The 23,666-nt window shown below is 42.2% G+C and overlaps 1 protein-coding gene across 1 annotated transcript in view; it reads right to left on the bottom strand.

Annotated features, from left to right (window-relative positions):
• LOC141072555 (tyrosine-protein kinase JAK3-like) overlaps positions 1–23,666 on the bottom strand; it is a 635,207-nt gene that overhangs the window by 471,177 nt on the left and 140,364 nt on the right. Inside the window, exon 6 of the mRNA XM_073559823.1 lies at positions 12,550–12,835. Coding sequence (XP_073415924.1) covers positions 12,550–12,835 — 286 coding nt within the window. The remainder of the gene's footprint in view (positions 1–12,549; positions 12,836–23,666) is intronic.

The following is a 23,666-nucleotide window of genomic DNA, read 5'->3' as shown; positions in this document are numbered from 1 at the left end:
GCAAAAACAGCTTTTAGTAGACAGGAACTAAAACTGGATGCCAGAGATCAGAGCAGAAAGGATCACCAGCAGCCCTGCAGGGCGTCGGCTGCCTTATATCCACTCAGAAATTCCAGATGTCCAATCACACTCCGCCTGTTCAGATAACAGGTTGTTCCCATCCCAATCAATTTCACTACCTCTCTTCACCAGCAGAGGGAGTTCATCAGACATCAAAGGTGAAGGGGAAAATGAACTCACAACAGACAGGTACAATAAACATGTGCAAGACAAGGGACACACAAGTAGAGAAGGAGAGAGGACCCTGCCCGTGAGGGCTCACAGTCTACAGTAGACCGAGGATCATTGCAGGCTGTAGGCTTGTCGGAACAGGTGGGTCTTCAGGTTCTTCTTGAAGGTTTCCTTTGTTGGTGAGAGTCTGATGTGTTGCGACAGAGCGTTCCAGAGTATGGGGGAAGCACGGGAGTAGAGAAGTAGATCTTGAGAGGATCGAAGGTTGTGTGGGTAGGTACCGGACCATGTCACAGATGTATGGAGGAGACAGGTTGTTAATGGCTTTGTATGTCATAGTTAGGGTTTTGAACTGGAGCCTCTAGACAATAGGAAGCCAGTGAAGGGCCTCGCATAGGGTGGAGGCTGGGGAATAGCGAGGAGACAGGTGGATTAGTCAGGCAGCAGAGTGTAGGATGGTAGTTCTTTTATACTCATAATTTGCAGATGACGTATGAGGTATATGATGCCCTATTGGTATGGGGGGTCAAGATCATGTCTGTCACAGGGCATGTGTCTCCCTCTTATCCTCTTATGGAGTGTAAACAGCCCCAGCTAATGGGGGGTGTACACACCATTGCGGTTTCAGCCTCAGCTGTTGCTGTATAACATTGAGTTTTGAACTTCCATTTTCTTATGTGGACCTTTTTTCGAGATATTGAGGGCTGTTATATGCTCCTTTCTCATGTAAATGAATATATGGTCCACTTTTTCCACTTTGCATGATTTGCTTAATAAGGTGGTTTTTCTTGCCCCTTTTTTTGAGTTACTGCGTATGTGGAGTTTTCAATACCCATGTTTGGGTTTTACCCACTTTAATGTTATGGACATACATGTCCTATGCGGTAACGTTTGCATTTCCATTGCTCGTGTATGAGCTTTTGTTTAAGAAGCGCAGACTTTATTTTGTTATGCACAATCATGTTCTGCCAGTAATTGGAATGGAGCCGGTGTTATGAATCATCTACCGCGCATGCGCGGGTTGATGTGCACTCCCAGTAATGTGATTTTTTTGTTTTCCTTTCTGAGACATGCGCACTGTGCTTGGCAGGACGCCGACATGGGCGAGCGAGTGTGTATATGTAATGGGGTGAGTCATGACAATGATTTATGATACAGAGCTGTATGTTAATTACTAATTGATGTATGAATCAATATTTGTATGCTAAGATCTATATGTATATTATGGCACTGCACTTTATTACACTTATGTCCATGTGGACTTTTGATGCACTTTATATAAGTCACTTCCATATGTAATATTGTACTCTGTTTTTTGTGATTTTTGTTAATCATGTTCAATTTCCTGTACACCATAAATACTCTGTATGTGCACTATTGTGTTGCTTGAAAAAGGCTCAACATGAGCCGAAACGTCGCTGTGATGGGCTATTAAAATTTAGCAACTTTAAATCCTGGAATTGAACGGTGTGCTGCCTCCATTTCTTCTTTGAATCTTGCATATAAGGTTTGGTACATGCCTGGGAGGGCTCTGCACCCTTATTAAATTTTTTTCTTTGTGCTGCTTTTTTCTTTTGTTCTTTTTGTATATTACTTATAAAAGTGTGCACTTTATTTTATTTTTGGCTTTCTTCTTTTTGTTTTTTTATAATGTCCACTTCTATTGGCAGTATGGATATGCCCAGTAATTTTTGCTACACTCCAGAAGATGAGGAGAGGATTTTGAGGGGGATAGAGGGTGATGTTGCATTTTTAAGAACTCCATCCCTCATGGATTTGAAACGTAAATATGGTCTGGACTGTAAACGGCTATTGACTTTACAACTACACCTTATGACTCTGAAGGAGTATTTTACGCATAGAGGATACCTAGAGGCTTGAGGTCTAATATTCGTCCGAATTTATTTTCTGCAAATAGTGTTTTTTGTGAAAGTTTTTTTTCTTTGTCTAATAAGTATGCTATAGACTTAATATTGCTAAATATGGAATTTTTACAGAGTGAAATTCAGGATTTGAAGAAGAACATTTTTGTTACAGAGGGTAAATTAAAGGGGCTGATGAATGAAGAAATGTGGATCCAATTTAAGGATATGACTGATTCTCGATTGAAAAAATCCCGGGAGGAATTGGAGGATATTAAAAGGAGAAAATGGAATAGGGATTCTGAGGACGATCATCTTGGAAATGTCTACAATTGGCAGAAAGAGGGATCACAAACATCAAAAAATAAAAAATTATCTGATAGAGGTGTTTTTTTGACTGATGCTAGTTCAATTGATACTAGTTGATTACGCATGTCATGGATAATGTCATTTTTTTAGAGGATATAATGGAAAACAACACAAGAGAACCAGAAGAGGTGGTAGAAAGCATCATTGTGGACAAAAGAGAGAAAAAGCAGAATAGTCGAGTTCTCCCTCAGAGACAGACCACAATGAAAAAGGAGGATTGAATATTGTGGCAAACCTTTTCTTCCAAATCGTTGAATGTACATGAAATATCTGTATTACGTAAGGGCCTTTATTTTAGTCCCAATAGCCACATGGATTGGTTTAGATTGGAAATGGAACTTTTTAAATTCTTTAGAAGTATAAAACTTAAATATTAGTATTCACAAAATAAAGGTATGGCTGAACCAGCTAGAACTGTTTTTAGTTCACAACAACTTATGCTATACAATAAGAGTGATTTTCTTTCTGTCATTAATGTTCCAGTGATAGAAGATGTTGAAGATCTAAAGAGGGTTTATGACAAAAACCATTTTATACATCCTAATTTAACACGTGAAGAGAATGCTGCTTTATGTGGACTGGTTCGTGACAGTGACATCACCATCAAACAGGCTGATAAGGGTGGTGCCGTCGTCATCATGGATACAGTTAACTATGAGGCTGAGATTGTACGTCAATTATCAGATTTGGATGTCAAGGAGATTAAAACGATTTTGGATGAAGCTAAATATCTTGACATTATAGATGAAGATTTATACAAATTCTTGAGAGTGGAAAATCCAATTACCCCTGTGATATATACATTGCCCAAAATTCATAAGTCCTTGAGTAGTCCACCAGGTCAATCAATAGTGTCGGGAAGTAGTTCAGTCTTTAGTCACATTGGTATTTTCCGTGACAAAATCTTGTTTTAATAGCCCATCACAGCGACGTTTCGGCTCATGTTGAGCCTTTTTCAAGCAACACAGTAGTGCACATACAGGGTCTTTATGGTGTACAGGAAATTGAACGTAATTAACAAAAATCACACAAAAAAGTACAATATTACATATAGAAATGACTTATATTAAGTGCATCAAAAGTCCACATGGACATACACTACCGTTCAAAAGTCTGGGGTCAACCAGACAATTTTGAGTTTTCCATGAAATGTAATGCTCCAGATTCTCAACTAGTTCAAAGGAAGGTCTGGTTTATAGCTTCTCTAATCAGCCAAACTGTTTTCAGCTGTGCTAACATACTTGCACAAGGGTTTTCAAGGGTATTCTATCCATCCATTAGCCTTCTTACACAGTTAGCAAACACAAAGTTCCATAAGAACACTGGAGTGATGGTTGTTGAAAATGGGCCTCTATACACCTATGAAGATATTGCATTACAAACCAGACATTTGCAGCTAGAATAGTTATTTACCACATTAACAATGTATAGAGTGTATTTCTGAATCATTTAATGTTAGCTTCATTGGAAAAAACTGCTTTTCATTAAAAAATAAGGAAATTTCTAAGTGACCCTAAACTTTTGAACGGTAGTGTAAGTGTAATAAAGTGCAGCTCCGTAATATACATATAGATCTTAGCATACAAATATGGATTCATACATCAATTAGTAATTAACATACAGCTGTGTATCATAAATCATTGTCATGACTCACCCCCATTACATATACACACTCGCTCGCCCATGTGGGTGTCCTGCCAAGCACAGTGCGCATGTCTCAGAAAGGAAAACAAAAAATCACATGACCGGGAATGCACATATACCCGAGCATGAGCGATAGATGATTCCTAACACTGGCTCCATTCCAATTACAGGAAAAACATGATTGTGCATAACAAAATAAAGTCTGCACTTCTTAACCCCTTAGTGACAGAACCAATTTGCAGCTTAATGGCCAGGCAAATATTTACAATTCTGACCACTGTCACTTTATGAGGTTATAACTCTGGAACACTTTAATGGATCCTGCTGATTCTGAGAATGTTTTTTCTTGACATATTTTGCTTCATGTTAGTGGTAAAATTTCTTCAATATGACTTGCGTTTATTTATAAAAAAAATGGAAATATGGCAAAAATTTTGCAATATTCAAACTTTTAATTTTTATGCCCTTAAATCAGAGAGATATGTTAAGCCCCCGTCACACACAGTGATCTCGCTAGCGAGATCGCTGCTAAGTCACAAGTTTTGTGACGCAACAGTGATCTCACCAGCAAGATCGCTGTGTGTGACACTGATCAGCGATCCGATGTGTACCTTGGTTACCAGTACGCTGGTGCATGGAGCTGGTAACCAAGGTACACATCGGGTTTCTAAGCGCCACGCATGTATGTATGTACTTGTATGTATGTAGCATGTTGTATGTATGTAGTAAGTATGTAGTATGTATGTAGTATGTATGTTCTATGTATGTAGCATGTTGTATGTATGTATGTTGTATGTATGTATGTTATATGAATGTAGTATATATGTAGTATGTATGTATGTTGTATGAATGTAGTATATATGAAGTATGTATGTAGTATATATGTATGTTGTATGAATGTAGTATGTATGTAGTATGTATTTTTTTTTTTACATTCAACACATTAGCCGGATGATGGGACTACTACTGTCCCATCATTGGCTAATGTGTCAATCACTGTCATTATAGCAGGCATAGCCCGATGGGACTTGTAGTCCCATCGGACGATGCCTGCCCACACACACAACCCCTGGCAGGCCCGCACAGACCCCCAGCAGGCCCGCACAGACCCCACGGCAGGCCCGCACAGACCCCCGGCAGGCCTACACAGACACCCGGCAGCCAGCACAGACCCCCGGCAGGCCCGCACAGACCTCCGGAAGCCTGCAACGTTTTTGTGGTTGGAAGGCTATCACCACAATGCAAACAGTGTGCCTCACTGCTATCTTGGGAAAAAACACTGTCAAGATTGCCTTCATGCATGTTTTGATAGTGCAGCATGGTTGCGTCCCTTTCCAGGGTGGGAAGCAACAGGCAAAATGTACATTTTTATTGTGGATAGAACACACCCAGTAGTCAACATTATTTCGAATTATAACTATACGGGTAAAAATAAAAATCATGTTGCAGATAGTGCTGCAATAAGGCGTTCATATGTCGGTCTCTTTCATGAGGTCCATCTCCAGCGTATGTTGGTGGCAGGATAACACTCAAGCTTTCTTCCTCCATCCTCTCCTGACCGCCATGGACAACATAAAGGGAATCATTATAGTCTTCATCCCCTAACTGTTGCGTGTCTATCACCTCTTCCTTCTCATCCTTTTCATAGTCCTTCACCATTTGTTGCTCCCATTTCAACCACCTGTGAGACGACAGACCTAAACTTATAGATATTGTTAACCCTAAAGGAATCCTCCTCTGCTTCCTCCTCTTTCCCCGGGACCACCACCACCACCTCTACACCTAGACTTTATAAAGTGTGCTCCAGCATGTAGATAACAGTAATAGTTATCTTTGTGTGGGTTCCGCAGTGGTTTAGCACCTGCTCCATGACAGGTGTCAAACCGCAGGGGAAAACTGCAGGCAAATCTGCAGAAAATCCGCAGGTCTTTTGACCTGGGGATTTACCTGCAGATTTAGACATATCAGCGTGGAAAATTCCGTAGCAGAATCCGCAGCGTGTGCACACACCCTTACATACAGAGGTTAGTTCCGCAAGCCCTGGGGATTTCAAGAATTAGTGTCTAGTGACACCTTGGTGTTTACTGCTTTAGTTCTCCATCCCCTTGTGTGTACTAGTTTAGTTCTCCATCCCCTGTTGTCTATTAGTTTAGTTCTTCATGTTTTGGTGTGTATTTCTTTCCTTCGACGACTGCCCCCACAGTCACCAGTGCCCAGTTGTTAAGATGTAACTCCCCTGTCCATGCAAACTCGTCCAGGTGTCATTATTAAAGTACACCATGGTAGACAGAATTTTTCAGGGAACGGGTGATGGTGTCTACGACTTATTGCTGTAGCACAGGCACATCTTTGTTAGAGAAGTAATGGTGACTGGGCAAATGGTACTGGGGGGACTGAGACGACAATTAGCTTTTAGAAACCGTCTGTATCTATAAGGCAGAAATGCTGCATTTCTGTGGCCAACAGATTGGAGTGGCCATGCAATAATCACAGAGATCATAGGCCATAAGTCATACAGAAACAAGCGCTGTGATATTTGTAGTGAAAGCTCTCAGCTGGCCCCTATCATCCAGACAATGGCACGATTGGGTGATGAATCATCCGAGGAGGCCACAGGCTGTTCACAATAATTAATTCTCCAAAAAGTAATTGTAAGCATGCTGCTTATCTACGTCCAGATTAGAACACATGGAATATGTGTATATCCCGCCGTACGATCACTGCTAACTCCACGATAACCCTACACTCCTCACTGCCTGCAACAATCCTGTTTTTAATCTAATAAATAAATACACTATCAGGGTGTTCCATCCCCTATCCCTCAGAGAAGCAGTCATATATTGCTCACCCACTCACTTCCTTGACCAATTTTTGTACGTTGCTGCCACACTTCATATCCTCAGAATTGACAACTCTTATCCAGGGAGACTTCAACAGCCCCAACCTCCCCAACCGTATCTCAGTTTCTATCTCTTGCCAATTCTCATGGCCTCTCACAACTTTCAAACTCTGAAACACACAAAGACGGTAACAACCCTGATCTGGAATTTGTCCTGCTCAGTTGAATCTCCTACCTAGATGACTCACCTCTTACCCTTTTTCCCCCATAAAATTAGAAGTATAACCACAACTTAGACATTTTTAGGTGCTCCCTAAAAACACATATGTTTATGGTGGCCTATCACGTTCCCAAATCAAAGTCTTTTTTATATATGTAGCTTATTCTCTACTTCTCTGAACATAATTCGCCATCAAATCAAACCGTACCCAAAAGACTCATGCAGCCTTTATCTACCCCCCATTTCATTGGTTGTACAATCATTGTAAATAAACACCTGTAATTTGTGTCTCCCCCCACCTCATTGTAGACTGTAAGCTCTGAAGAGCAGGGTTGTCATTATTTTTGCTTTAGTTGTTTTATTACCTTAAACTTGGTAACTTTTGACTGTTTTATATGAACTGCTGACTTGTAAAGCTATACAGAATGTGTTTGCGATATATAAATAAAGGTTATTATTATTAGTAGATTGAAGATGGTGAAGTTCAAGCTATTAGCTTTGCCATGTGTAGGAGAAAAGACTCTTTTACGTGAGCACAACTGCACAAACGACAGGTTTGTTGCTGTGCTGACACAGGGTGGAGTAGGGTGAACACGACAAACTGCTGGACTGAGAGAGGTGCAGGCAGAGATATTACAGTGGTTTGTGAAAGGTGGGGTGTGCTTGGTATATAAGATCAGTCAAAAACAGCAGGTACGTCCAATTCTGTATCAGATGACAGGCAACTGTAGGGGGCAAACAAGTGAAAGTTCTTCAGCTGGAGACCTGTGTGACAACACTTGTCACGGTGAGGGAGGAGGAAGAATCAGAAGATGCAGTTGATGGGGTGAATGGTGGTTGGTGAGGTCCGCTAGACTGCATTTTAACACAGTGACATTCCCAGATTAACTCATGTTGATTGCGCATGTGCCAGTTAATGCATATAGTACTGAAATTATTTTATTTTCTTTTACTCTACTAGGTCATTTTTAAAAAATTTGACAGATAACGTGATTTTTTAGATTTTTCCCGGTCTGAAAATAAGACCCAAGATAGACAACAGCAGAACCACGAATGCTGCTGTCCACTGTCAGAGTTGGGGCTCAGTATGCATTTGTTTTTGTGGTTGCATAACTCTGTGTCTATGTAACCTCCTTATCTTCCTCCTCCTCCTCCACTGAGCTACTCAGCTTCATGCCTCTGGGTTTACACCAAGTGTGATCTACTACCTCATCGTCATCCTTTCTGTTCTCCTACTCCTCACCCTGAGAGTCACCCTCCTCATCTTCCTGCCTTGACAGCACAGTACTGTCCGTGGGAGCCTCATGTATCTGAGTCTAGTCATGAATGGATCAACTTAACCCAACAGGGTTTACGTCTGCTGACAAGAGTTTGGATTATGCCCGGACCCAGCTTCATCCGGCCATGGATCAAACTGAGAAAAAATTTGGCCATCGATACAGATGCATTCCTTCTCTTGACTCTGCGAATCTTTAGCGTACACTTCTGATGTCCATGGCATACAATGTTTTAAGAGATCTGCATACTCAGCCATCTGTGGCTCCCAACAGTCAGTTGGGCACTTGGAGAGTTGTGATGTGGAGGAGAAAAGGGTAATTGGGGTACCACCACTGAGGACCATACTGTGTGTGATGTTAAGGTGGAGGAAGAGGAGCAGAGGCCACTTGATGCAGCACTTACCATCATCTGGAGCACATGTTCTTTCTGGCCCTTATCTACAAAGCATACCGCTGTACGGCTGCCAAAGAAAGGGAGTGGAATAGCCCGTCCAGTAACAGAAGTTGTAAAAATGCTGCACAATTGTTCACTGCAGCAAAACAAACTGACTTCTCATCCCTCATATCACACCTGTCTCACAACCCTAAACAGCTATTCAATACTTTCAATTCTCTCCTGCATCCACCAGCTCCCCCTCCCTCTCCTCTCATCTCAGTTGAAAACTTTGCCTCACCACCTGTGAACTTGATACAATAATGTCCCACCTCATTCCAAACTTTACCAGTCTTCATCACAAGCCTAACCCGCCTCTTCAACCTGTCAATAACAACTGGTGCCTTCCCTCCTGATTGAAGTATTCCTTGATCACACCCATCCTCAAAAAGCCAACCTTTGACCCATCCTCTGTGTCTAGCTATCGCCCCATATCATTTCTCTCCTATGCCTCCAAATTACTGGAACAACACGTCTATTTTGAACTGTTCTCCCACCTCTGGCTTCAGACCACACCATTCCACTGAAACTGCCTTGACTAAAGTCACCAACAACCTACTAACTGCCAAATAAAAGCGAAGCGAGTTTGTCCTTTTCCTGGACCTGTCATCTGCCTTTGACACAGTGGACCATTCCCTCTTACTACAGACTTTCTGATCTGTTGACATTACAGACTTGGCCCTTTGTTGGATCTCCTTGTACCTATCAGAAAGGACATTCAGTGTCTCCCACTCACACACCACCTCCTCATCTCGCCCCTATGTGTCCATGTCCACCAAGGTTCAGTTGTAGGACCAGGCATTATGCTTAAGCCATGTGCACTCCCTCCCTCTTAAAGGGACCACCCACATCAACCTAAGGTATTCCCAGCCTACAGCTGGGTGACACCTTCTATTTAAGGCTTCTCTCCAACATGGAGGTGCCTGAACTACGTTGTTAGTTTGGCTTGCATGTTTGCTAGTTGTCAGGTTCCCCAGTTCCATCTGTCTGCTTCTCTAACCTGTACCCATCTCCTCTTACCTGTCTGTACCCATGTACTCGTACCTGTATGTTCTCTTCTGTCTATCAGCCAGTCCAGATCACACCAGCCAATGCCCTTCTGTCTAATGCCCAGTCCAGACCGCACTTGCCAGTGCTTTTCTGTTACTCAGCCTATCCCATCTGCACCCTTGGTTCCATATTTCCCACACAGCCCACCTGCATTTTTTATCCCTCCTACGGGCCTTAGCAGCTTACCCGCTGTAGGGGGTCAGCTGCCCTTTTCTGTAGGTCAGCCACGGAGTAGCACCTGGCGCCATCTCCTTGTCCCTCCTTGAGTCGCAGTTTTCACCTGCTGCCACTTATTCGAGTTGGGATTTGGTAGGCCACCTAGTTACACCCCTCTAGTCTTTCAGAGGGATACAGCACAGTGGTTCCACCAAGTTACCCATTACAATCTCCATCTGCTGGGTTAGCTGTAATGGAAGAAGTGTCTGTCCCAGCTATACTTCCTTGGAGTCAACTACTTGTGTTACTATCCTTAGATTTTTCTGACAATAATAGTCTATGAAATTTATATGATATTCGTGCCACCTGAGTGTGGCTGAGCATGAAAGCAGGTTGAGCTGTTGCATGTGGTATTAGGGCTCCCAGCACAGGAGGCCTACACCAATCCCTCACCTACCTCGTCTTACTGTGACGTTCAATTGAAAGCTTTAAATGCTGGCCCAGACCCCAAAACCTCATGCCTAGCTGATTGCTGCAGTGCCATACTACAATTTGTACTGTAAGTGAATTGAGGCCACTTTCCTGGTGTCTGTCCCTCATTTGATGTGTTTTGGCAGCTTTTGAGGCTGCCAAAAGGTGTTGTGCATGTGTTTGTTTTTGCCTCCCATTGACTGTAATGGCGTTCTGTTATGTTTGGCGAATATTCTACGAATAAATCGGTGAATATTGCAAATTCGGCGATCGTAATCTGAACCAAAAATTGAAATATTCGCTCATCTCTACTTTTTATCAGGAAGGAATGCAGGGTATGAATTGATCCCGACAAACCCTTACAAACCTGTAGAAATTGAATTTTCATGAGCACTGTTTATTTGGAGAAACTTGCATTTCTCTTTATAAACTATATTTCCCACCCTGTCCAGCTGAACATATCCCATTTTATGCTACCAAAGTGATTTTATATAAACTAATTGGTACATAAACTTCATTGACATCAGTATAAAATATGTTAAATGTTTGGAAGGGTTCATTAAAAACAGTTTTTCTGTGTTTGGTGGAGAGCCTAAAAAGTGGGGGAGCAACTGATACATTTCAAACAAACTGTAGAAAGTTAGAAAGCAAAACAAAGAAAAAGTTTAATGCAAAACACAGAAATGTTCAATTCAAACCTGATGCCCATACAACCAATTTTCTTTTTTTTTGTCCTTTCAGTTTCTCCTCCCCCTTTTCCAAGAACCATAACGTTTTCATTTTTCTGACAACAAAGCTGTATGATGTTTTGCCTTTTGCAGGACAAGTTGTAGTTTTGAATTACATAATTTATGAGAACCCCCAATCTATTGATATCTAAGCAAGGTTGCTTTAATTTAGAGTAAATGCATACTTTTGTTACAGAAAAACAATTTCCTGTTTTTTAGAAATTCCCTGCTGATTTTTTATGGCAATGAGTCATAACAGCAGCAGAGCTGGCACTGCACTTAAAACTCTGTGCTCGTTTTCTTTCCCTGCCTGTCACTAGCATACAGGCACTGACTAACAGATCGCTCTTGTCTAAGAGACCTCCCCACCTGAGATTTCATGCACCTGCTGTCATTCCTTAGGATAGAGCATGAACAGATCTATGGTCCAGCTCTAATAACATCATCAGGACCTTACTATGCATGTGCCGCCCAATGGGAATTACAAAAAGGGTGGGGGAACAAGAGGCGCAATAGTGCCCTATCACTAGTGACACTCCGATGTGAGTGGTGTAATGCAGTTCCACTCACCTATTCCAGTTGTGTGACCCACAACTGGCTTGAAGACATAACACAGTATCAGCTGCTGCAGGACCTCCACCGACCACTCCAACGTGGAAAAACTGCCAGAGAATATGGGAAGCAAGGTGTGCCACAGTCCGCGCTGCTGAGTCCACAAAATCACCCTCCCCTCAGCAAGAACTGACGCTTCTCCCTGTAGGGTTCCTGTCCTGTGTGACTCCTCAATCCGCCTCACTCACTCAGTGCTGCACTGCTGTGAGTGAGGCGGATTGAGGAGTCACACAGGACAGGAACCCTACAGGGAGAAGTGTCAGTTCTTGCTGAGGGGAGGGTGATTTTGTGGACTCAGCAGCGCGGACTGTGGCACACCTTGCTTCCCATATTCTCTGGCAATGGGAATTACGACACATGTGTAAGATTTCAGGTGGTGGGACTTGTCAGTCAATGACTAGAGGCCCGGGCCAGGAAGGGAAAGAGGAAGAGAGGCAAAAGAGCTGTAAGTGTGATGTCCACTTTGATACTCATTACCATAAAAATTTAGCAAGGGATTTCTAAACAAGAAGTCCCTTTTCTACAACATAGGGATGCAATTATTCTACATTACATCAACTTTACTTAGATGACATTAGATTGGAGTAGAAAAGCTACTGTCAGGTTCCATTTAAAGGGTTATTTGTCTTGCTCCCCCACCTTTAGGTGAACACTTACCTCACTGTCTGCCTCTTTCCAAACTATGCCGCCACACCTTGAAACTCTAAGCAGCAAATCTTTACTATCTTTCTGTGTGCTTTTGACGAAAAAAGTCTCTGTACCAAAGTCTGGATCCAGTTTCTCTATATCAACTAGATATTTCATTTTGATGAGGGGAACACAAAGTGTGCATGCACGCATCTTCTTTAGGGAATTTTGAACATTCCTACGTAATCTCTTGCGGGAGAAGAAGTTCAAGTTCACAATGCTTTGCCGTAGACTTTGTGGGACACAGTGCTTGTAGCTATACAAAAAAGAAGAATATATTACTAGAAGACTATGAAAAGCCAGGCTTTATAAGATGATGACATAGTTGCTGTAACTTACAAATTTTGATAATCAAAGCATAATGCTGACTAGCTTCTGTAGAAAAGACAAAATGTTATGGCTGTATTCCGTTTTTGTATGTGACATCTTATTGCTAAAAAGAATACTTAAGTCATTGTATACATGTTCTAACGGCCTTCCTCCACCAAAGGCCAGGTTCATACTGCGTTATGGCAGTCCGTTAGACGGACTGTGTTACACCGTTGCATAACGCGGTGTAGCGCAGTCTGTTAACGCTGTCACTAACCCCCATTATCGGGCGCATCGCTAACGCATGCCATGATCGGCATGCGCTAGCGATGTGCCATCATTCAGTGACGGAGCCTCGGATGCGGGCTGCAGCGTCTGAGGCTCTGTCACAGCTAGTGTGGCGCCCCTGAAGCTCAGTCGCCACAGAGGTACTACACCTCCTCCTGAGGTGTGGTGCCCCACCATCCAGGTAAGGTGGAGACTCGTTACCACACTCCAACACCTACACCCCACACCACAAAGTAGTGTAGCAAAGCACCTTCGGCGGCTCCCTGCTTGTAGTGTAGCAAAGCACCCATTGGTGGCTCCCTGCTTGGAACACAAAACGTGCTGGGAAGTGGGTGGAGTTAAGTTACATTACAAAGAGCGGGAAGAGTTTAGGATTTGTAGTTAGTTAGTTGGTTAGTGAGCTGGAGAGAAGATCCCCAGAGAGAGGGATAGATGGATGGAAGTGCTGCAGCAGATCCCAGTGACCTGGGTCTGCTGGCACAGGAAAGGAAGAGAGAGAGAGCAACTTAGACTGAAATCCTGATTTTCCATAGAAAGAAAGATTAGTACGGAACGTGAGGAGTAAAAGAGAACAGAGGATGTGGGTTAGAAGAGAATCCTTCCTAGAAGTTCTAGGTGCAAGGCTGGGGCCCGGTCCCCGAAGTTGTATGGATACTAATGGTCCTGCAGCAGACACCAGAGGAATAGAAGTAGTGACCGCTTTATTCCCACACAAGACTTGAGGGCACAACAGCAACTGGATAGTGAGCCGGGACTTAGTAGCAAGGAGTCTCCAAAGCAGGCTACAGCTGTCTGCCGTACAAGTAGAGTTCATAAGAACATCGGACAGGAGGAACTCCAGTGTAACTCAGTACTAGGAGTACTTCATTTAAAGGCGCTATAAGAGGAGACGTTCAGGGAGGCACATGTTGGCGGAGTGTTGGAATTCCATCTGGCCTGGAGGTTGACTGAGTCCCTGACCCGGAGGACACGGCAAGGAGGCAGGCACCTGTTTGTACAACAGACTGTGAGTAAAGCTTTCTAACTACATGCCCTGGTGTCCTCCACTCATTCCAGCGCCAACCCGCCCAGCACTGCTATATCCCTTGTGCCTGACACTACATCATCCAAGTGTCACTTCACCTACACTGCCCTGGGACTACAGCCCTGCCTGTGGAGGGCTATAACATCATTGCTGCACCACCCCATCTGTCCCAGAGGATCTGTCTGCAGCGTTGGCTTACATCTCCATTGCTGAACACCACAGGTGGCGTCAGGAAACACTTATAAACTTTTATCACCATAAGCACACTGCCACAACCCCCTTTTACAATGGGCGCCCAGGGCCACGGGCCGGGTCCCAGCTGTCGTGACATCTCCCATTGAAGCTCGGTACCGGGCCCGGTACCGAGTACCCCACAGGCCTGGCACGGGGCGGCCCACTAGCGCAGATGAAGCATATGCGCTAGCGATATAGCATAACTTGATCGCGTTATACTATATAGTGTTAATGCAACCCGTCAACGCTATGCGTTGAATGGGCTGCCTAATGCAGTATGAACCTGGCCTAATTGCCACTAATTTTAGTGACCACATGTTCTCTATAATTATAACAGATACCATGGGTACGAAAAGTATTCAGACCCCTTTAAATTTTTCACTCTTTGCTCTTTGTTTCATTGCAGCCATTTGGTAAATTCAAAAAAGCTATTTTTTTCTCATTAATGTACTCCCTGCACCCCATCTTGACTGAAAAAAAACAGAAATGTAGAAATTTTTGCAAATTTATTAAAAAAAAACTGAAATATCACATGGTCATACGTATTTAAACCCTTTGTCAGACACTCATATTTAAGTAACATGCTGTCCATTTCCTTATGATCCTCCTTGAGATGGTTCTATTCCTTCATTGGAGTCCAGCTGTGTTTAATTAAACTGATAGGACTTGATTTGTAAAGACACACCTGTCTATATAAGACCTCACAGCTAACAGTGCATGTCAGACCAAATGAGAATCATGAGGTCAAAGGAACTGGCCAAGGAGCTCAGAAACAGAATTGTGGCAAGGCGCAGATCTGGCCAAGGTTACAAAAGAATTTCCGAAGTACTCAAGGTTCCTAAGGGCACAGTGGACTCCATAATCCTTAAATGGAAGAAGTTTGGGACCACCAGAAGTCTTCCTAGACCTGGCCGTCCAGCCAAACTGAGCAATCGTGGGAGAAGAGCCTTGGTGAGAGAGGTAAAGAAGAACCCCAAGTTCACCTTGGCTGAGCTCCAGAGATGCAGTAGAGAGATGGGAGAAAGTTCCACAAGGTAAACTATCACTGCAGCCCTCCACCAGTCAAGCCTTTATGGCAGAGTGGCCCAACAGAAGCCTCTCCTCAGTGAAAGACATATAAAAGCCCATTTAGGGTTTGATAAAAAATGCATGAAGGACTCCCAGACTATGAGAAATAAGATTCTCTGGTCTGATGAGACGAAGATAGAACTTTTTAGTGATAATGCTAAAGGGTATGTGTGGAGAAAACAAAGCACTGTTCGTCATCTGCCCAATACAATCCCAACAGTGAAACATGGTGGTGGCAGCAACATGCTATGGGGGTGTTTTTCAGTTGCACGGACAGGACAACTGGTTGCAATTGCAGGAAACATGAATGCAGCCAAGTACAGAGATATCCTGGATGAAAACCTCTCCAGAGTGCTCTGGACCTCAGACGTGGCAAAAGGTTCACCTTCCAACAAGACAATCACTCTGAGCACATTGCTAAAATAACAAAGAGTTGGCTTCAGAACAACCCTGTGACCATTCTTGACTGACCCAGCCAGAGCCCTGACCTAAACCCAATTGAGCATCTCTGGAGAGACCTGAAAATGGCTGTCCACCAACATTCACCATTCAACCTGATGGAACTGGAGAGGATCTGCAAGGAAGAATGGCAGACGATACCCAAATCCAGGTGTGAAAAACTTGTTGCATCATAATAATAATAATCTTTATATAGCGCTAACATATTCCCCAGCGCTTTACAGTTTGCACACATTTTCATCTCTATCCCCGATGGGGCTCACAATCTAAATTCCCTATCAGCATGTCTTTGGAGTGTGGGAGGAAATCAGAGTACCCGGAGGAAACCCACACAAATGCGGGGAGAACATACAAACTCCTTGCAGATGTATGGTGGGATTCGAACCCAGGACCCCCACTGAGCCACCGTGCTGCATCATTCCCAAGAAGACTCATGGCTGTACTAGTTCAAATGAATGCTTATACTCAATATTAAGCAAAGGGTCTTAATACTTATGATCATGTGATATTTCAGTTTTTCTTTTTAAATTTGCAAAAATGTCTACATTTGTTTTTTTAGTCAAGATGGGGTGCAGAGTGTACATTAATGAGAAAAAAATGAACTTTTTTGAATTTACTAAATGGCTGCAATGAAACAAAGAATAAATAGTTTCCGTACCCACTGTACAATAGTTTGGTGACAAAGGACTATCAATGGTACAAGAAGTAGGAAGTTGGTGCCCTGCCATTGTAGAAGTTTGCATTCACACATCTGTATTACATATCCCAGTAATGTCCTTTTTTTGTGGACACCAGACTGACCCATCGACTTTCATTGATCCATACACACATCAGTTTTAAAAATAGATTGTTTCCAGCGAATCTCAGAGCATGTCCTATTCTCATCGGTTTTGCAGATCAGACTGGGCCATTACAATCTATGGGGACCTGTGGGGTAAGGATATAGCTTGGAAGACATACTTTATATTTTGGAGTTCCATCCTAGTTTCATCAATTTTTTACTAATACATTGGTAATAGTCATTGGATAAAAATGTTCAGGCCTGCTTCACTGAAGAAAAATTGAAAAGATCTGAGAAAAAATTGACAGTTTCTCTTTGGTGGTAACACTCACACTGATGTGTGAATCTAGCTTAAGGGTATGTGCACAGGATGTCTTTTAAACTTGGGTGAACACAGCGAGTTTTTTAAGCAAGACAAGCTTCAGGACATTCCGGCATTTTTTTCCTGAAGCATCTTTTGTGTTTTTTTCAGATTGTGCATATATGCAAATGTGCAACTGCAAAGGAGATGTGGAATAAGTTACAGAAAGTGCATGAAAGATCAAATCTCAGCAAAAAGCTTTTTCTCATGAGAAAGCTGTATCAGTCTAAGCTAAGTGATGGACAGAATATGCAGGACTATGTAAGAAACACCCTAGAGATTGTGGAGCATCTCAGGGGTAGTGGAGAAGAAATTAAAGATCTTCATGTTGCTGCACTTCTATTAAGTGGTCTTCTAAAGAGTTACGACACACTCGTGACTGCACTAAATGCACGGCCAGATGATGAGCTGACACTAGAGTATGTTAAAGCCAAACTTGTGGATGAATTCAAGAGAAAAATGCAGCATGTAAGCAGGATTTCCCTAAATATAAGCATAATCTAAGAGAAAACCGAGCCACCTTAAAGCAGACTGCAGAATTTGGAAAACAAGAATGAGACAGCTTAAAAAGCAGAACAGTCATCAAAGGGTTAAAACAGCTGTAAAGGAAGATTGTGCATGTCTTGAAGCTGCATTTAATACCAGTACAGGCCCATCTGCAAAGCATATATGGTGTATAGATTCTGGTGCAAGCAGTCATATGACAAATAACAAGGATTTCTTCACTGACCTCAATGAAAAGCAAGTCAGAAAAGGTCATCTTAGCTAATGGTCAATAACTTCAGAAAGAGTATGAGACTTCTACCTCCACTGTCCAGTTTTTTCAGCACAAAGCAGAAATATTCCAATAAAGGATGTTCTCTATGTTCCCAGCCTTGAAAGCAATCTTCTGTCAGTAAAGAAGCTCATGCAAAAGGGGAATGTAGTTACTTTTAATCCCTTAACCCCCAAGAGTGGTTTGCACGTTCATGACCAGGCCAATTTTTACAATTCTGACCACTGTCCCTTTATGAGGTAATAACTCTGAAACGCTTCCATGGATCCTGGTGATTCTGACATTGTTTTCTCGTGACATATCGTACTTCATGTTAGTCATAAAATTTCATTCAAATAACTTGCGTTTATTTGTGAAAAAAATAGAAATTTTTCAACTTTTAATTTTTATGCCCTTAAATCACAGAGATATGGCACACAAAAAACTTAATAAATAACATTTCACATATGTTTACTTTACATCAGCACAATTTTGGAACCAAAATTTTTTTGTTAGGAAGTTATAAGGGTTAAAAGTTGACCAGCGATTTCTCATTTTTGCAACACCATTTTATTTTTACGGACCACATCACATTTGAGGTCACTTTGAGGGGTCTATATGATATAAAATACCCAAAAGTGACACCATTCTAAAAACTGCACACCTCAAGGTGCTCAAAACCATATTCAAGAAGTTTATTAACCCTTCAGGTGCTTCACAGGAATTTTTTGAATGTTTTTAAAAAAATGAACATTTAACTTTTTTTCACAAAAAAATTATTTCAGGTACAATTTTTTTTATTTTACCAAGATAACAGGAGAAATTGGACTGCAAAAGTTATTGTGCAATTTGTCCTGAGTACACTGATACCTGATATGTGGGGGGAACCACTGTTTCGGCGCATGGCAGAGCTCAGAAGGGAAGGAACGCCGTTTGAGTTTTTCAATCCAAAATTGGCTGGAATTCAGATTGGACGCCATGTCACGTTTGGAGAGCCCCTGATGTACCTAAACAGTGGAAACCCCCCACAAGTAACCCCATTTTGGAAACTAGACCCCCCCAAGGAACTTACCTAGATATGTGGTGAGAACTTTGAACCCACAAGGGCTTCACAGAAGTTTATAACATACAGCCGTACAATTAAAAAATCATATTTTTTCCATAAAAACGATCTTTTCACAGCAAAATTTTTATTTTCCCAAGGGTAACAGGACCCTAAAAGTTATTGTGCAATTTTTCCTGAGTACGCTGATACCCCATATGTGGGTGTAAACAACTATTTGGGCGCATGGCAGAGCTCAGAAGGGAAGCAGCGCTATTTGACTTTTTTGGCTGGAATTGGGATTGGACGCCATGCCGCATTTGGAAAGCCCCTGATGTGCCTAAACAGTGGAAACCCCCCACAAATGACACCATTTTATAAACAAGACCCCCAAGGAACTTATCTAGATGTGTGGTGAGCACTTTGAACCCCCAAGGGCTTCACAGAAGTTTATAACGCCCGGGCGTGAAAATAAAATAATCATATTTTTTCCACAAACAATCTTTTAGTCCCCAATTTTTTTATTTTCCCAATGGTAACAGGAGAAATTGGACCTCAAAAGTTGATGTCCAATTTGTCCTGAGTACGCTGATACCCCACATGTGGGAGAAAACTACTGTATGGGCACATATCAGGGCTCGGAAGGGAAGTAGTGATGTTTTGGAATGCAGACTTTGATGGAATGGTCTGCGGGTGTCATGTTGCCTTTGGAGAGCCCCTGATGTACCTAAACAGTTGAAACCCCCCACAAGTAACCCCATTTTGGAAACTAGACCAAACTTCGGAACTTATCTAGATGTGTGGTGAGCACACAGAAGTTTATAACACCCGGGCATGAAAATAAAAAAATCATATTTTTTCCACAAAAATGATATTTTTGCCCCCAATTTTTTATTTTCCTAAGGGTAAAAGGAGAAATTAGACCCCAAAAGTTGTTTTGCAATTTGTCCTGAGTAGGCTGATGCCCCATATGTGGGGGTAAAACACTGTTTGGGCACATGGCAGAGCTTGGAAGGGAAGGAGCACCGTTTGACCTTTTCAACGCAGAATTGGCTGGAATTGAGATCAGACGCAATGTTGCGTTTGGAGAGCACCTGATGTGCCCAAACAGTGGAAACCCCCCAATTCTAACTCCAACCCTAACCCCAACACACCCCTAACCCTAATCTCAGCCCTAACCCTAGCCCTAACCCTAGCCCTAATGGGAAAATGGAAATAAATACATTTTTTTAATTTTATTATTTTTCCCTAACTAAGGGGGTGATAACGGGGGGGTTTGATTTATTATTTATGGCAGGTTTTTATTTTTGGCAGCTGTCATATGCTAAAAGACGCTTTTTATTGTAAAAATAGTTTTTGCATCACCACATTTTGAGAGCTATAATTTTTCCATATTTTGACCCACCGAGTCATATCTTATTTTTTGCGGAATGAGTTGACGTTTTTATTGGTACCATTTTTGGACACGTGACATTTTTTGATCGCTTTTTATTCCGATTTTTGGGATGCAGAATGAACAAAAACCAGCATTTCAAGAATTTCTTTTGGGGGGTGCGTTTACACCGTTCCGCGTGCGGTAAAATTGATATGGTGGTTTTATTCTTTAGGTCAGTACGGTTACAGCGATACCTCATTTATGCCTTTTTATGTTTTGGCGCTTTTATGCAATGAAAACAATTTTATATAAAAAATAATTATTTTTGCATCGCTTTATTCTGCGAGCTATAACTTTTTTCTTTTTTTGCTGATGATGCTGTGTGGCAGCTCGTTTTTTGCGGGACAAGATGACGTTTTCAGTGGTACCATATTTATTTATATGAGTCTTTTTGATCACGCGTTATTGCATTTTTTGTTCGGCGGTATGATGATAAAGCTTTATTTTTTGTTTTTTTTTTTATTTTCTAAGTTGTTCGCTAAGGGGGTTAACTAATGAGACAGTTTTATAGGGCGGGTCATTACGGACACGGCGATGTGTACTTTTGTTTTTTTTTTATTTCCAAAAAAATGAATTTATTAGGGAACATTTTTTTACTTTTAATTTATTTAGCGATTTTTTTTATAAATTATTTTTAAATTTTTTTTTTAACTTTATTACAATATCCAAGGGGGGACATAACTGTCATGTGACAGATCGCTGATCTGTCACATCACAGATCGCTGTGACAGATCAGCGATGTCACAGGCACTGCTGCAGGCTTCCTCATGCCTGCGCTCTGCGGGCAGTGAGGAAGCCAGCTCCCTGCAAGCCCCCGAAGGTCCCCGTCACCATATTGGATCCGGGGACCTGCAGGGAGGGAGGCCCCTGCAGCAACGCTGCACATTGCGCTGCTGCGGGGGTCACAGGGAAGCCCCCTCCCTGCCGATGCTTCCTTTAACCCCCGGTACACCGCGATCATGTTTGATCGCGGTGTGCCAGGGGTTAACCTGTTGGGGCGGTCCGTGACCACCCCTGACACATAGTGCCGGGTGTCAGCTATGATAATCAGCTGACACCCGGCCGCGATCAGCAGCGCTCACCACGTGGGCGCCGCTGATCGCATAGACGTACTATCCCGTCCCTGGGAATTAAGTCCCTGGGCACATGGACGGGATAGTACGTCATATGGCAAAAAGGGGTTAAAGAAAACAGTTGCATCATCTCAAAAAAGGGTCACACTCTTGCAGAATGAAAAATCCAAGATGAACTTGATAAGCTAAAATGCAAAGAAAGAGTGTACAGTGCTAGTCAAGATCTGCATAAGAACTGTATCCATGTATGGCACAGACGTCTTGGGCACAGAGACCCAGAAGCAGTAAGGAAGCTAGCTCAACTTGCAAATAGTATTGAAATCAACCAGTGTAGTCAAATGATGATGTGCACTAGCTGTCTTAGGCCGGAGTCACACTAGCGAATAAATCGGACGAATGCAATGCGATAAAAAATCCATTGCTTTCGTCCCAATACTATTTCATGGTTTAGCTCCCATCATCCGATTTTTTTATCGGCTCTGTTCCTCGGACCGAGACAATCGCAGCATGCTGCGATTGTCAGCGATTTTCGGATCGGATTCCCCAATGCAAGTCTATGGGTGCAATTAAAAATCAGATTCAAAACGGACCACACGTGTGACTTGCGATTAAATCGCAACACTTCTCCTGGTCAACAGGAAATAGCATCAGGCATTGGCAGGAAGCTTTGGGATGCAAATTTCACTTGCAGCATAAAAAAAACCAGGAAGAACGCCTCCACGGAGTCCTCCATCATGTCCATGCCAGTCAATGTGGTAATGCTGATAGTTCTGGTCCAGGAGAGGCCAGAACTATGGGACCAGAGAGATCCCCACTATGCTGACCGGACACGCAAGGAGGCAGCGTGGAGAAGAATCTGTGCCCAGATGTTCAGTGGCTATGCGGCAAGACCTCGGGAGGAGCAGGAGCAAATTAGTAAGTTAAATAATGTGTACACATAATCGAAAACCCTAATGTAATATGCTCAATGTAAGTTACAAGATGTGGCGTCATTGCTGACATATCTGTACCAAATTCCTACGCCATTTAATGTGTGCATATTTTCAACATCTAAATTACACCTCCCTGACTGGTGGCCCCATGACGTTTTTTGGTCCTAAAAATTTAAATACTTAGCTAATTGTTCTGCCACCAAATGCAGTGCTCTCCTTGTTTTTTTGTCCGTATCTTAGCCAGTATATATCTTTTGCTTTTTTTCTCAAAATATAATAGATGTTTGCATCATTACAACAGGTTTTTCTACATTTTCTTTGAAATTCGGGTTGTTTAGAAGGTCTTTTGTAGTAGGCCTCAACCTGTTACTTATTTTGGTAGTATTGGTGTCGAGCCATCAGAAATATTCATATAAGTTTCAAAATGTGTGCCTAAGCATATGTAAACCGTTGATAACATAGCCATATGTGTAGTCTTAGGAAATCCTGTGTTTTGTTTCACATTGTGCAGGGGGCATTTATGCACATGTAATCGAAGTACATGTATCAAAGTACTATTGGCAGTTATAACATGGATGAATGTGACATGCATCTCTATTCTCTTCATACAGGTAACCAGCTTTTCCAATCTCTGCTCTGAATCCACTCCTGTGTCTCCATTCAATGTCAGCAAGCAGTTAATCCTGAATGCTATCTCTGTGTTTTCAACTCTGCAAGCTTATATCTGGTATATAGTTTTTTTCAACTTACTCTGCTTGTCCCCTTATGTTGTGAGGTCAAGAAACTTTTCAAAGTGCTTTATGATCCATGTAGTGCTGGACATGTGTTTATTTGACCACAACATTTTATTGGGTCCTGGTGTCTCAATTTAGTGTGATTAACGAGAAGAGAGAGCCAACAAAAAAGAAACAAAAAAAAAAAAAACTTAGCCTTAACCTCCTATATATTCAGACCTAGCTAGGGGGAGCATTTATGCAGGGGGTATTTATGCACATGTAATCGAAGTACATGTATCAAAGTACTATTGGCAGTCATAACATGGCAGTTAGACAGGGCAGGAGACAGGTAAGACATTTATATACATCTACTCCCTGTACATTTGGAGTACAACAAATATATACCATATGCATTTGTGTAATTTATATCCTGGTCGCTGCATTCACACACATCCACTGCCCTGGCATTAACTCTCTACACTCCATCCATATTGGCCCCTCGCTTCTTTCCTCTCCTATGTATAGCACTCACGCTCTTTTCACGTTGTTAAATTGCACAGATCCAGTCAGTCCCACCATTCAACATCAGAGACGCTCTCACAAATCACTTA

The sequence above is a fragment of the Dendrobates tinctorius genome, unplaced genomic scaffold (assembly GCF_039654945.1).
Source record: "Dendrobates tinctorius isolate UK_male_01 unplaced genomic scaffold, ASM3965494v1 ptg000276l, whole genome shotgun sequence".
NCBI lineage: Eukaryota > Metazoa > Chordata > Amphibia > Anura > Dendrobatidae > Dendrobates > Dendrobates tinctorius.
The sequence above is the reverse complement of the archived record's forward strand: the minus strand, read 5'-3'. Positions and strand labels throughout refer to the sequence as shown.